This window comes from Nanorana parkeri, unplaced genomic scaffold (assembly GCF_000935625.1).
Source record: "Nanorana parkeri isolate BGI_ZX_2015 unplaced genomic scaffold, ASM93562v1 scaffold81, whole genome shotgun sequence".
NCBI classification, from domain to species: Eukaryota; Metazoa; Chordata; class Amphibia; order Anura; family Dicroglossidae; genus Nanorana; species Nanorana parkeri.
Window position 1 is genome coordinate 693,644 of NW_017306349.1, and position 11,027 is coordinate 704,670.

An 11,027-nucleotide genomic window follows, 5' to 3' on the forward strand; every position below is an offset into this window, starting at 1 on the left:
GGGGGGGGGGGGTGGGCATTGCTGGTCTGTGACGGTAAGGTCTCGGGTTCAAATCTCTTAAGAGCCGTGCTTATGGTAATCCGCTCTGTGCCGCTCCAATGGGAGTCGGAATCAGCTTGGCGTGATCTGTCGCAGCCGCAATGGCGCTTACTCGGTGCAGCTCCTGTCTGGGTCATTAATGTGTATTTATAGGCAGGTTATGGACACTCAGGTTCCTAACGAGCTGAGAGCACTGAAGTAATCCCTTCTCTCAGCAGCTAAGCTCACCCTGCTCCCTCTCCCAGCAGCGACTCAGCAGGTCAGCTCACCCTGCTCCCTCTCCCAGCAGCGACTCAGCAGGTCAGCTCACCCTGCTCCCTCTCCCAGCAGCGACTCAGCAGGTCAGCTCACCCTGCTCCCTCTCCCAGCAGCGACTCAGCAGGTCAGCTCACCCTGCTCCCTCTCCCAGCAGCGACTCAGCAGGTCAGCTCACCCTGCTCCCTCTCCCAGCAGCGACTCAGCAGGTCAGCTCACCCTGCTCCCTCTCCCAGCAGCGACTCAGCAGGTCAGCTCACCCTGCTCCCTCTCCCAGCAGCGACTCAGCAGGTCAGCTCACCCTGCTCCCTCTCCCAGCAGCGACTCAGCAGGTCAGCTCACCCTGCTCCCTCTCCCAGCAGCGACTCAGCAGGTCAGCTCACCCTGCTCCCTCTCCCAGCAGCGACTCAGCAGGTCAGCTCACCCTGCTCCCTCTCCCAGCAGCGACTCAGCAGGTCAGCTCACCCTGCTCCCTCTCCCAGCAGCGACTCAGCAGGTCAGCTCACCCTGCTCCCTCTCCCAGCAGCGACTCAGCAGGTCAGCTCACCCTGCTCCCTCTCCCAGCAGCGACTCAGCAGGTCAGCTCACCCTGCTCCCTCTCCCAGCAGCGACTCAGCAGGTCAGCTCACCCTGCTCCCTCTCCCAGCAGCGACTCAGCAGGTCAGCTCACCCTGCTCCCTCTCCCAGCAGCGACTCAGCAGGTCAGCTCACCCTGCTCCCTCTCCCAGCAGCGACTCAGCAGGTCAGCTCACCCTGCTCCCTCTCCCAGCAGCGACTCAGCAGGTCAGCTCACCCTGCTCCCTCTCCCAGCAGCGACTCAGCAGGTCAGCTCACCCTGCTCCCTCTCCCAGCAGCGACTCAGCAGGTCAGCTCACCCTGCTCCCTCTCCCAGCAGCGACTCAGCAGGTCAGCTCACCCTGCTCCCTCTCCCAGCAGCGACTCAGCAGGTCAGCTCACCCTGCTCCCTCTCCCAGCAGCGACTCAGCAGGTCAGCTCACCCTGCTCCCTCTCCCAGCAGCGACTCAGCAGGTCAGCTCACCCTGCTCCCTCTCCCAGCAGCGACTCAGCAGGTCAGCTCACCCTGCTCCCTCTCCCAGCAGCGACTCAGCAGGTCAGCTCACCCTGCTCCCTCTCCCAGCAGCGACTCAGCAGGTCAGCTCACCCTGCTCCCTCTCCCAGCAGCGACTCAGCAGGTCAGCTCACCCTGCTCCCTCTCCCAGCAGCGACTCAGCAGGTCAGCTCACCCTGCTCCCTCTCCCAGCAGCGACTCAGCAGGTCAGCTCACCCTGCTCCCTCTCCCAGCAGCGACTCAGCAGGTCAGCTCACCCTGCTCCCTCTCCCAGCAGCGACTCAGCAGGTCAGCTCACCCTGCTCCCTCTCCCAGCAGCTCAGCTCACCCTGCTACCCCCTCCCAGCAGTGAGTCAGCAGCTCAGCTCACCCTGCTACCCTCTCCCAGCAGCGACTCAGCAGGTCAGCTCACCCTGCTCCCTCTCCCAACAGCGACTCAGCAGGTCAGCTCACCCTGCTACCCCCTCCCAGCAGCGACTCAGCAGGTCAGCTCACCCTGCTACCCCCTCCCAGCAGTGACTCAGCAGCTCAGCTCACCCTGCTCCATCTCCCAGCAGTGATTGGCAGCTTAGCTACACCCCTCCCAACAGTGATTGGCAGCTTAGCTCACTCTGCTCCCCCTTCCCAGCAGTGACTCAGCAGCTCAGCTCACCCTGCTCACCCTTCTCAGCAGCTCAGCTCACCCTGCTCCCTCTCCCAGCAATGACTTAGCTCAGCTTACTCTGCTCCCTCTGCCAGCAGGGACTTTGTAGCTAAGCCCCGCCTTAGCAGCTCAGCTCACCTTGCTCCATCTTCTAGTCCTAACACAACAGCTCATCTCACCCGGATCCCCACTAAAGTGACTCAGCTTACAGCCCCCTCCAAATAGTGACTCAGCAGCTCCATTTCCCCCTTACCAGCAGTAACTCTGTAGCTCAGCTCACCATGCTCCCCCCTCCCAGCAGTGACTGCATGTCTGCTTTCCCTTCCCGGCAGCTCAGCTCACACTGTTCCACGCTCCAACCAGTGACTCAGCAGCTCAGCTCAGCCTCTTCCCTCTCCTCAGCTTCCCCTGCCCGACACTGACTCTTTAGCTCGGCTCACCCATCTTCCTCCAGCAACCAGTTGCTCTGCTCCCCCCCTCCCAGCAGTGACTCAGCAGCTCACACCACCCTACTTCCTGCCTTCCCCAGTTTGACTCAACCTTCCTGCCTAAACCCAGCAGGAACTCTGAGAAGGGGGAGCAAGGTAAACAGAGCTGTTGAGGAGACCTGATTGGTCCCAAGTGCTGCCCCTCCCTGAGAAGCTGGGGGAGGACCTGTGGGGTTGCTCAGGGGCTGGACTCAGAATGGGGCAGAGCTGGAAGGATATGAGGTCTGGGAGGACTAGCCAGACTTCTATGTACTGAGAAATGATGCCAATGAGTGTCTCTGCTTTGCCAGGTATTGTCCCCAACGAGGGTCAGTTCCCGAACGCCCACGGGTCCCGCATTGAGCTCCTGTGCACCGGGCCCATGTGCCGCTATGCAGTGGACCTCCCGCTCCTCCTGAAGGTGATGGGTGGGAAAGATTCGGAAAAGTGAGTACAAGACCGTTAATGGAGTTTTATGAAGGGCGGCGTCACGTGTGCCCAAACCCAAAATGGCCGACCGGTCCTCAGATGTGGCGGCCGCATTAGTTTTCTCTTTTCAGGCTAAGAACATTTTCACCCCGGTGCCCCCACCTTCCTGTAATGGAGATGTACAAAGGCAGATGTGTTTAAAGTCCAGCTTGGGTGACCACCATGACGTCCTCGGTGGATACAATGGAAGAGAGTTGTCACCCAGGAACAGGAAGTGTGTCGCCAATGAGAATGACCCACCATGGGGTCAATGTGGAACCATCGGGGCTGATTTGTAGGATATTCATCAGTGGTTCTCTTCCTCCCCCAGGCTCTCTCTTGATCAGGAAGTATCTCTGCGCAGTCTGCGCTTCTTCACCATGGAGAATGACGGCGGTTGTCTCTTTGTGTCGTCCATGGATGAAGAATTAGTCCAAGCGCAAAGGCGGGTGAGAAAAAACGGGTCCATGAGATGATCGACCTTCTCCCCCCTTTTTTTATTGTCCCCTCCCCCTTCCTCCTTCCTTCGCCTTTCCGTTCTTCTCCGACTCCGATTTTCCCCTCTTCTGTCCTTTCTTCCCTTCGCTCGCACACCCGTTCCTTCATCAGCCCTCGTGTTTGCCCTCTTACCCCCCTGTTCCTCCATCGGCCATCGTGTTTGCCCTCCTACACCCCTGTCCCTCCATTGGCCATCGTGTTTGACCTCCTACACCCCATAGCCCCTCCCCCAGCCTCACCCTTTCCTTTTTCCCCCTCTTTCGCCCTTCCTTCCCTTTGCTCATACTCCCCTGTCCTTCCCTCCATCACTCTCCTCCTAGTTAACCCACATACGGCCCCTCACCCCACAGATCACCACACCTTCAAGCCCGTGGTGACCCCGCCAGAGCCTTGACCCCACATTCCATTACTTCCTCTCTGGAAGTAATGGCCTTTGTCTCTGTCCTTCTTCCCTCCATCATACGGCCCCTCACCCCACAGATCACCACACCTTCAAGCCCGTGGTGACCCCGCCAGAGCCTTGACCCCCCCCTTATTCTATCACTTCCTCTCCGAAAGTTACCCGATTTGCCTGTATACAGATAACTATCTACATCCGCAATTGCTGAATCCTTTGTTGCGGGATATCAGGGCTTGTTCATCCTCTAAAGTCCAGTATCACTTTTACAGGTGGTCCAGCATTTAGAGACTTCACTTGGAGTCAGCGTTCAACCGATCAACATATACAACATGCGGTATTCCTTCCAGATCTGGTCCGCTGTGATGTCATCAGGCGGGGGCAAAGAAGAGGTAAAGCTTTATAGTAATGGAAAGTGGTAGCATGGAAGGGAGAATTGTGTCTCGGTAGCATCATGAAAGAAGCCTGACTGATGCGTTTCGAGTGAAAGGCCTCCTCCTCCTGCTTTGTGGTATGGTTCGTAGTTTTATATTTCACTAGAAATCCTGGTGCTATGATGGTGGTTGGCCAAGAAGAGTGTTTGAAGCAGAAGCAGGGACATCCTTGCGTGTTCATGAAAGCAGGGTTGTCTTTATTACCTTCACGGGGTCATTTCAGACTATCGGAGAGGCTTCTGTTTCCAGCTTTATAAGAATGAACCTGTAACCAGATGATTTGCTGAATATTTTCCTTTTTTTTTTCTCCTTTTTAGAGTTTTACAGATTTAATGTCCGATGGGTCGCGGATGTGGCCGAGTTGGGAGCTCGTGAAATGGATGCTTGGTTTATCCAAGCACACAATACCAGCAATAGGTGAGAAGACCTCCAGGTGGCACCTGGTCCTGGCCCGCGGGCCTTGAGTTTGACACATATGCTCTAAATGAACAATGACGTATCCAAATAACTCTTCACAATGTTTCAGTGTGGCAGTCGAGGAGCAGTGGACCTTCTTTGGTGGCAATGTCCCGTTATTAGATGTTCCTGACCTTCTTGGGTGCTGTTATTAGATGTTCCTGACCTTCTTGGGTCCCGTTATTAGATGTTCCTGACCTTCTTGGGTCCCGTTATTAGATGTTCCTGACCTTCTTGGGTCCCGTTATTAGATGTTCCTGACCTTCTTGGGTCCCGTTATTAGATGTTCCTGACCTTCTTGGGTCCCGTTATTAGATGTTCCTGACCTTCTTGGGTCCCGTTATTAGATGTTCCTGACCTTCTTGGGTCCCGTTATTAGATGTTCCTGACCTTCTTGGGTCCCGTTATTAGATGTTCCTGACCTTCTTGGGTCCCGTTATTAGATGTTCCTGACCTTCTTGGGTCCCGTTATTAGATGTTCCTGACCTTCTTGGGTCCCGTTATTAGATGTTCCTGACCTTCTTGGGTCCCGTTATTAGATGTTCCTGACCTTCTTGGGTCCCGTTATTAGATGTTCCTGACCTTCTTGGGTCCCGTTATTAGATGTTCCGGACCTTCTTGGGTCCCGTTATTAGATGTTCCGGACCTTCTTGGGTCCCGTTATTAGATGTTCTGGACCTTCTTGGGTCCCGTTATTAGATGTTCTGGACCTTCTTGGGTCCCGTTATTAGATGTTCTGGACCTTCCTAGGTGGCAATGTCCCATTATTAAACACTGCTATTTACTCACCAGCCTTAAAGTCCTAGTCAGGGGGCATCAACTATATTTTTTTGTTAGGCCATATAGTATATTACTCTAAAAAGGTTTGTAGGCACCTGACCATCACAAATATATCCCATAAATCCCATTCCAAAACCATGGCCATTGCTATGGAGTTGTCCCCCCCCCGTGGCCATTGCTATGGAGTTGTCCCCCCCCGTGGCCATTGCTATGGAGTTGTCCCCCCCCGTGGCCATTGCTATGGAGTTGTCCCCCCCCGTGGCCATTGCTATGGAGTTGTCCCCCCCCGTGGCCATTGCTATGGAGTTGTCCCCCCCCGTGGCCATTGCTATGGAGTTGTCCCCCCCCAAATAACCTTTTGTGAGGTCACGTACTGCTGTCGGAAGAGGAGACCTGGTGTTCATAGCCTTGCCTATATAAGTTCTGTTATACGTCTCTATGCAGGTCTGGCCATCACCGAGAATTTAGCAAACCTGAATCCACAAGGAAGTGCAAAAATGATTCAAAGAGGCAAAAACCTGAAAGATGAACTCAATACATTGCTGGGGAACGACGGAATTCTGATCTATCCGTCTCATCCGAAAATCGCCCCGAGACACCACCAACCTCTGGCTTGGCCGTTCAACTTTGCCTACACTGGTAAGTACTTTCAGTCGTCACAATCAAATATTCTATACATCATGTTTTTGTTTTACCCCCTTACCGAGGGCCGCTGCTCTGCTCTTTGTTGCCATCTGGCACTGCAAGGTTACCTCTTCTGGCCCCATAGAAGTCTATGGGGCTGCAATGTGCAGGTGTGGCCAGCAGAGGGAGCATGGTGGCGCTGGATGTTCACAATAGCAGAACAGTGCCCGTGGGATCTCTTTAAAGGAGAACTATGAGGGGGAGGGGTGTGCTTTTCACTCCCCTCATAGTTCTAGCCGACCTGTGACAATGAGACTGTCACAGGTCGGCTCAGTAGATCGGGAGGTGAGCGAACACATACCGGCGTTCGCTCACCTCTCGATCCTGTCACGGCTCTTTGCCGTCACAGGGGGAGGGGCTGGATTCCCCCCCTCCCTGCTCCGATCCGCCAGTGCTGACTGGCAGAACGGATGGGGGAGGGGGGCGGGTACAGCTGGCTCTGCCTCTAGATAGGCAGAGCCAGCTGTCACTCACGCAGCTGGGCGGATCCCGACGTCCAGGTCGGGATCCGCTCCGGCGTCTCAGTATATAGAGAGCTGTAGCTCGCGGTATACTGCGCTTAGGGTAACGGGAGGACGCTAGTTTGTGTCCTCCCGTTACCCTAAGGAGAACTATGGGGATAAACACTGACCCCATAGTTCTCCTTTTAAGTACGGATCTGTGGAGGGGGAGTGGTTGAGGTCAGGCGGCAAAAAGGACCCTTAAAAACAATTTACAGACACAGCAGAGTGAAAGGCGCAGTGAGCGAACTAACCCGCGTCTTGTCTCCACAGGCATATTCAATGTATTGGGCGTCCCGGTCACTCAGTGCCCGCTGGGGCTCAGTCAGGCTGGACTGCCGCTGGGCATACAAATCGTCTCCTCCCAGTACAACGACCGCCTCACGTTGGCGGTGGCCCAGCACTTGGAAAAGGCTTTCGGAGGTTGGACGGTGCCCGGAAATGTTTGACCCGTCGCCCGCCCTGAGATCTTGGGATTTGGGCGGCCAGCGTTGTCGGCATATTGTATACGATTATTTTTGAATGAATATCAAGTTCCAGCCGGACTTTCACTTTAAATCGGCTTCACCCACCCGTTCCACGTACAGCAAAGCTCAAGGTCTGACACTTGTGTGGAAGCAGCGGTCTCTCCGCAGAGGTTATGACACCCATAGCTCTGCAGTCAGCAAAAAAATGATGCTTCCTGCTGATTGGTCTGCGTCAGAGCTCTGCAGAGAGACCACTGCTTTCCCACAGAGAGCAAGGCTTCTGTCCCAAGGAGGAGTGGGGATGAGGCGATGGACCATGAAGTTGAATAGGAGCAGTATTTGGGTCTAAATGCCTCGGTTCCAACAGCTCTTCACCAAATGGCCTGGGGGGGAGGGGGAGGGGGTGTTGCAGTGCAGCAGGCGTTGTAGGCACTGCGTTATTTTCTTAGGTCGGGTCTCTGAAGAGAAAACCAGCTGTAGGCTGCTACCGTATCCCTTCCCCTGTACTGATCCCTCAAGCAGTAACCAGCAAGGAGGTTTGGTTCTTGTATAGGAGGGATAGGCAACATTGGCACTCCAGCTGTGCTACAAATCCCGTCATGCCTCCGGATGTCAGTCTTGCAATGCCTCATGGGACTTGTAGTTCCACAACAGCTGGCGGGCCGAGGCTGCCTACCCCTGGTCTAGACGGGATGATAAGATAACCCAACACCTTGCCTTTGCCCTTCTTTGGCTGAGGCTTCGTCATAGCTGGAAGGTACCCTCCTTGGTCCACTACCGGGGTACCTCGGCTGAGGCTTCCAGTCATAGATGGAGCGTGCCCTCCTTGGTCCAGTACCAGGGTACCTCAGCTGAGGCCTCCAGTCATAGATGGAGCGTGCTCTCCTTGGCCCTGTACCAGGGTACCTCGGCTGAGGCTTCCAGTCATAGATGGAGCGTGCCCTCCTTGGCCCAGTACCAGGGTACCTCAGCTGAGGCTTCCAGTCATAGATGGAGCGTGCCCTCCTTGGCCCAGTACCAGGGTACCTCAGCTGAGGCTTCCAGTCATAGATGGAGCGTGCCCTCCTTGGCCCAGTACCAGGGTACCTCAGCTGAGGCTTCCAGTCATAGATGGAGCGTGCCCTCCTTGGCCCAGTACCAGGGTACCTCAGCTGAGGCTTCCAGTCATAGATGGAGCGTGCCCTCCTTGGCCCAGTACCAGGGTACCTCAGCTGAGGCTTCCAGTCATAGATGGAGCGTGCCCTCCTTGGCCCAGTACCAGGGTACCTCAGCTGAGGCTTCCAGTCATAGATGGAGCGTGCCCTCCTTGGCCCAGTACCAGGGTACCTCAGCTGAGGCTTCCAGTCATAGATGGAGCGTGCCCTCCTTGGCCCAGTACCAGGGTACCTCAGCTGAGGCTTCCAGTCATAGATGGAGCGTGCCCTCCTTGGCCCAGTACCAGGGTACCTCAGCTGAGGCTTCCAGTCATAGATGGAGCGTGCCCTCCTTGGCCCAGTACCAGGGTACCTCAGCTGAGGCTTCCAGTCATAGATGGAGCGTGCCCTCCTTGGCCCAGTACCAGGGTACCTCAGCTGAGGCTTCCAGTCATAGATGGAGCGTGCCCTCCTTGGCCCAGTACCAGGGTACCTCAGCTGAGGCTTCCAGTCATAGATGGAGCGTGCCCTCCTTGGCCCAGTACCAGGGTACCTCAGCTGAGGCTTCCAGTCATAGATGGAGCGTGCCCTCCTTGGCCCAGTACCAGGGTACCTCAGCTGAGGCTTCCAGTCATAGATGGAGCGTGCCCTCCTTGGCCCAGTACCAGGGTACCTCAGCTGAGGCTTCCAGTCATAGATGGAGCGTGCCCTCCTTGGCCCAGTACCAGGGTACCTCAGCTGAGGCTTCCAGTCATAGATGGAGCGTGCCCTCCTTGGCCCAGTACCAGGGTACCTCAGCTGAGGCTTCCAGTCATAGATGGAGCGTGCCCTCCTTGGCCCAGTACCAGGGTACCTCAGCTGAGGCTTCCAGTCATAGATGGAGCGTGCCCTCCTTGGCCCAGTACCAGGGTACCTCAGCTGAGGCTTCCAGTCATGGATGGAGCGTGCCCTCCTTGGTCCAGTACCTCGGCTGAGGCCTTCAGTCATAGATGGAGCGTGCCCTCCTTGGTCCAGTACCAGGGTACCTCAGCTGAGGCTTCCAGTCATGGATGGAGCGTGCCCTCCTTGGTCCAGTACCAGGGTACCTCAGCTGAGGCGTGCCAACACTTTAAAAAAAACTTTGATAATTACAAACTGACCAGTGCAGCAACTGTTATTTAATAAATTAAAAAACACCCACCCCATTCCAGCTTAGACATAAAAGGCCCATAAGTGGAGGCGGACCCTGTACATCACCGCACTTATTTCCTGTTTTCATGTAATTATATGGATGTAGAACGGAACATTTAATTTGATAAAGCACTGTGTATAATAAACAGTTGCCTTTTTTATAAACACTTGTTTTCATTTTATTTTTGTTATCCCTTGTTGCGTCTCAGTGCTGCCGATCTCCCGCTGCCTCTTTACATCCACTTCCCGTCTCCATGCACCCCCAGCGATGGCTGCCGTGGCATTTCTCAGGTCGGGTTTCCTGATGGTGACAACAGTGGACCGTGTCTGTGTTATGCGTGTTGAAATGGCCACTTGCGGTCTCCATCGGAAGCCCACGTAGGGTGACAACGCAGGAGAACGAGAGTTGTCACCCGATAACAAGTCTCACCCTTTCGCTGCCAGGGCCTTTTTCATTTTTACACCCGTGTTATAATCCACATTTTAGGCCCGTAAATGACTTCAAACCCCCCAGACGTGATATATTTTCAGAAAGCAGAGACCCTGTAGTATAAAATGGCGGCAGTTGCAAATTTTTATGTTGCACGAGATTGGCGCAACTCTTCATCAAACCCCAAAAAGTTTGTAAAAATTGCACTTAAATGCCCCAAAATACCCATTTTTTATATATATATATATAAAAAAGTTGGTGATATCGATAGATGCCCGACATAAAAATTGCGTGGGACTGTGAAACGGCGACAAATTTCAGTACCCCAAAAAGTCAATAGACGACGCTGTAAAAGCCCCTCCACAGGTCATCAGTTTAGAGATACGTGTAAATATTGGCCCTGGAATTATTGCTCTCACTCAGGTGTGCGCGGCGATACCCAACATGTGTAGCGCGATCAGCTTTTTTTTTATACGTAGGCGCACCCGACGCGTGTTTATGGGGGGCTTGCTATTGGCAGTGACAGGTCCTCTTTAAAGGTGATACTGGGGGTCCAAAAGACCCCCCACCCCCAGTGTCACCTTTACACTCTGAATAAGCTATTGGGGTGCAGATCGCCCTTCAATAGTTTATAGCTGGGCTTCAGGAGCCGACCAATGACAGCCCAGGGACCGGAAGTGATGTAATACGCGTCGCTCCCGGTCCCATAGAACGGGGAGATCGGTGAACGGACCTTCGCCACTCTCCTCCCCAGCTTCCCACCGACACCCCAGACAGGAAGTGAAGGGTTAGTATGTAGTCTTCCCCTACATACTAAACACAATCCTATGTGTTTAGTATGTAGGGGAAGACTATGTTTCCCCGTGTGCTGCTGTTGGAGATTCCCCTTCACTTCCTGTTTCGTGAAATAGTGTCGGCGCGACAGGAAGTTAAAATGGAATGGCTCTACCTGAGCCCCGGCTAGCGAGTTCTGCCCTGTATGAAGGCCAAAGCCTCCGATTGGAGTAAACTCATCTGATGATACGTTGTAACCTCCACTAAAGATCACAACCAGCGGGATGAATAACAAAGCTTTATTTAACAAAATGAAAAAAAAAACACAATTCGGCACAAATTATTTTTTTAATGAGAGCCGGA

General features: G+C 54.4%; 1 protein-coding gene across 1 annotated transcript in view; it reads left to right on the forward strand.

Annotated features, from left to right (window-relative positions):
* The window catches only part of FAAH2 (fatty acid amide hydrolase 2), a gene marked incomplete at its 5' end in the record, with an annotated part of 9,955 nt that extends 2,812 nt beyond the window's left edge, over nucleotides 1-7,143 (forward strand). Inside the window, 6 exons of the mRNA XM_018576963.1 lie at nucleotides 2,785-2,920; nucleotides 3,273-3,390; nucleotides 4,109-4,228; nucleotides 4,588-4,687; nucleotides 5,951-6,145; nucleotides 6,964-7,143. Of these exons, the coding sequence (XP_018432465.1) occupies nucleotides 2,785-2,920; nucleotides 3,273-3,390; nucleotides 4,109-4,228; nucleotides 4,588-4,687; nucleotides 5,951-6,145; nucleotides 6,964-7,139 (845 nt within the window). The remainder of the gene's footprint in view (nucleotides 1-2,784; nucleotides 2,921-3,272; nucleotides 3,391-4,108; nucleotides 4,229-4,587; nucleotides 4,688-5,950; nucleotides 6,146-6,963) is intronic.
* Nucleotides 7,144-11,027: the final 3,884 nt, after the last annotated feature.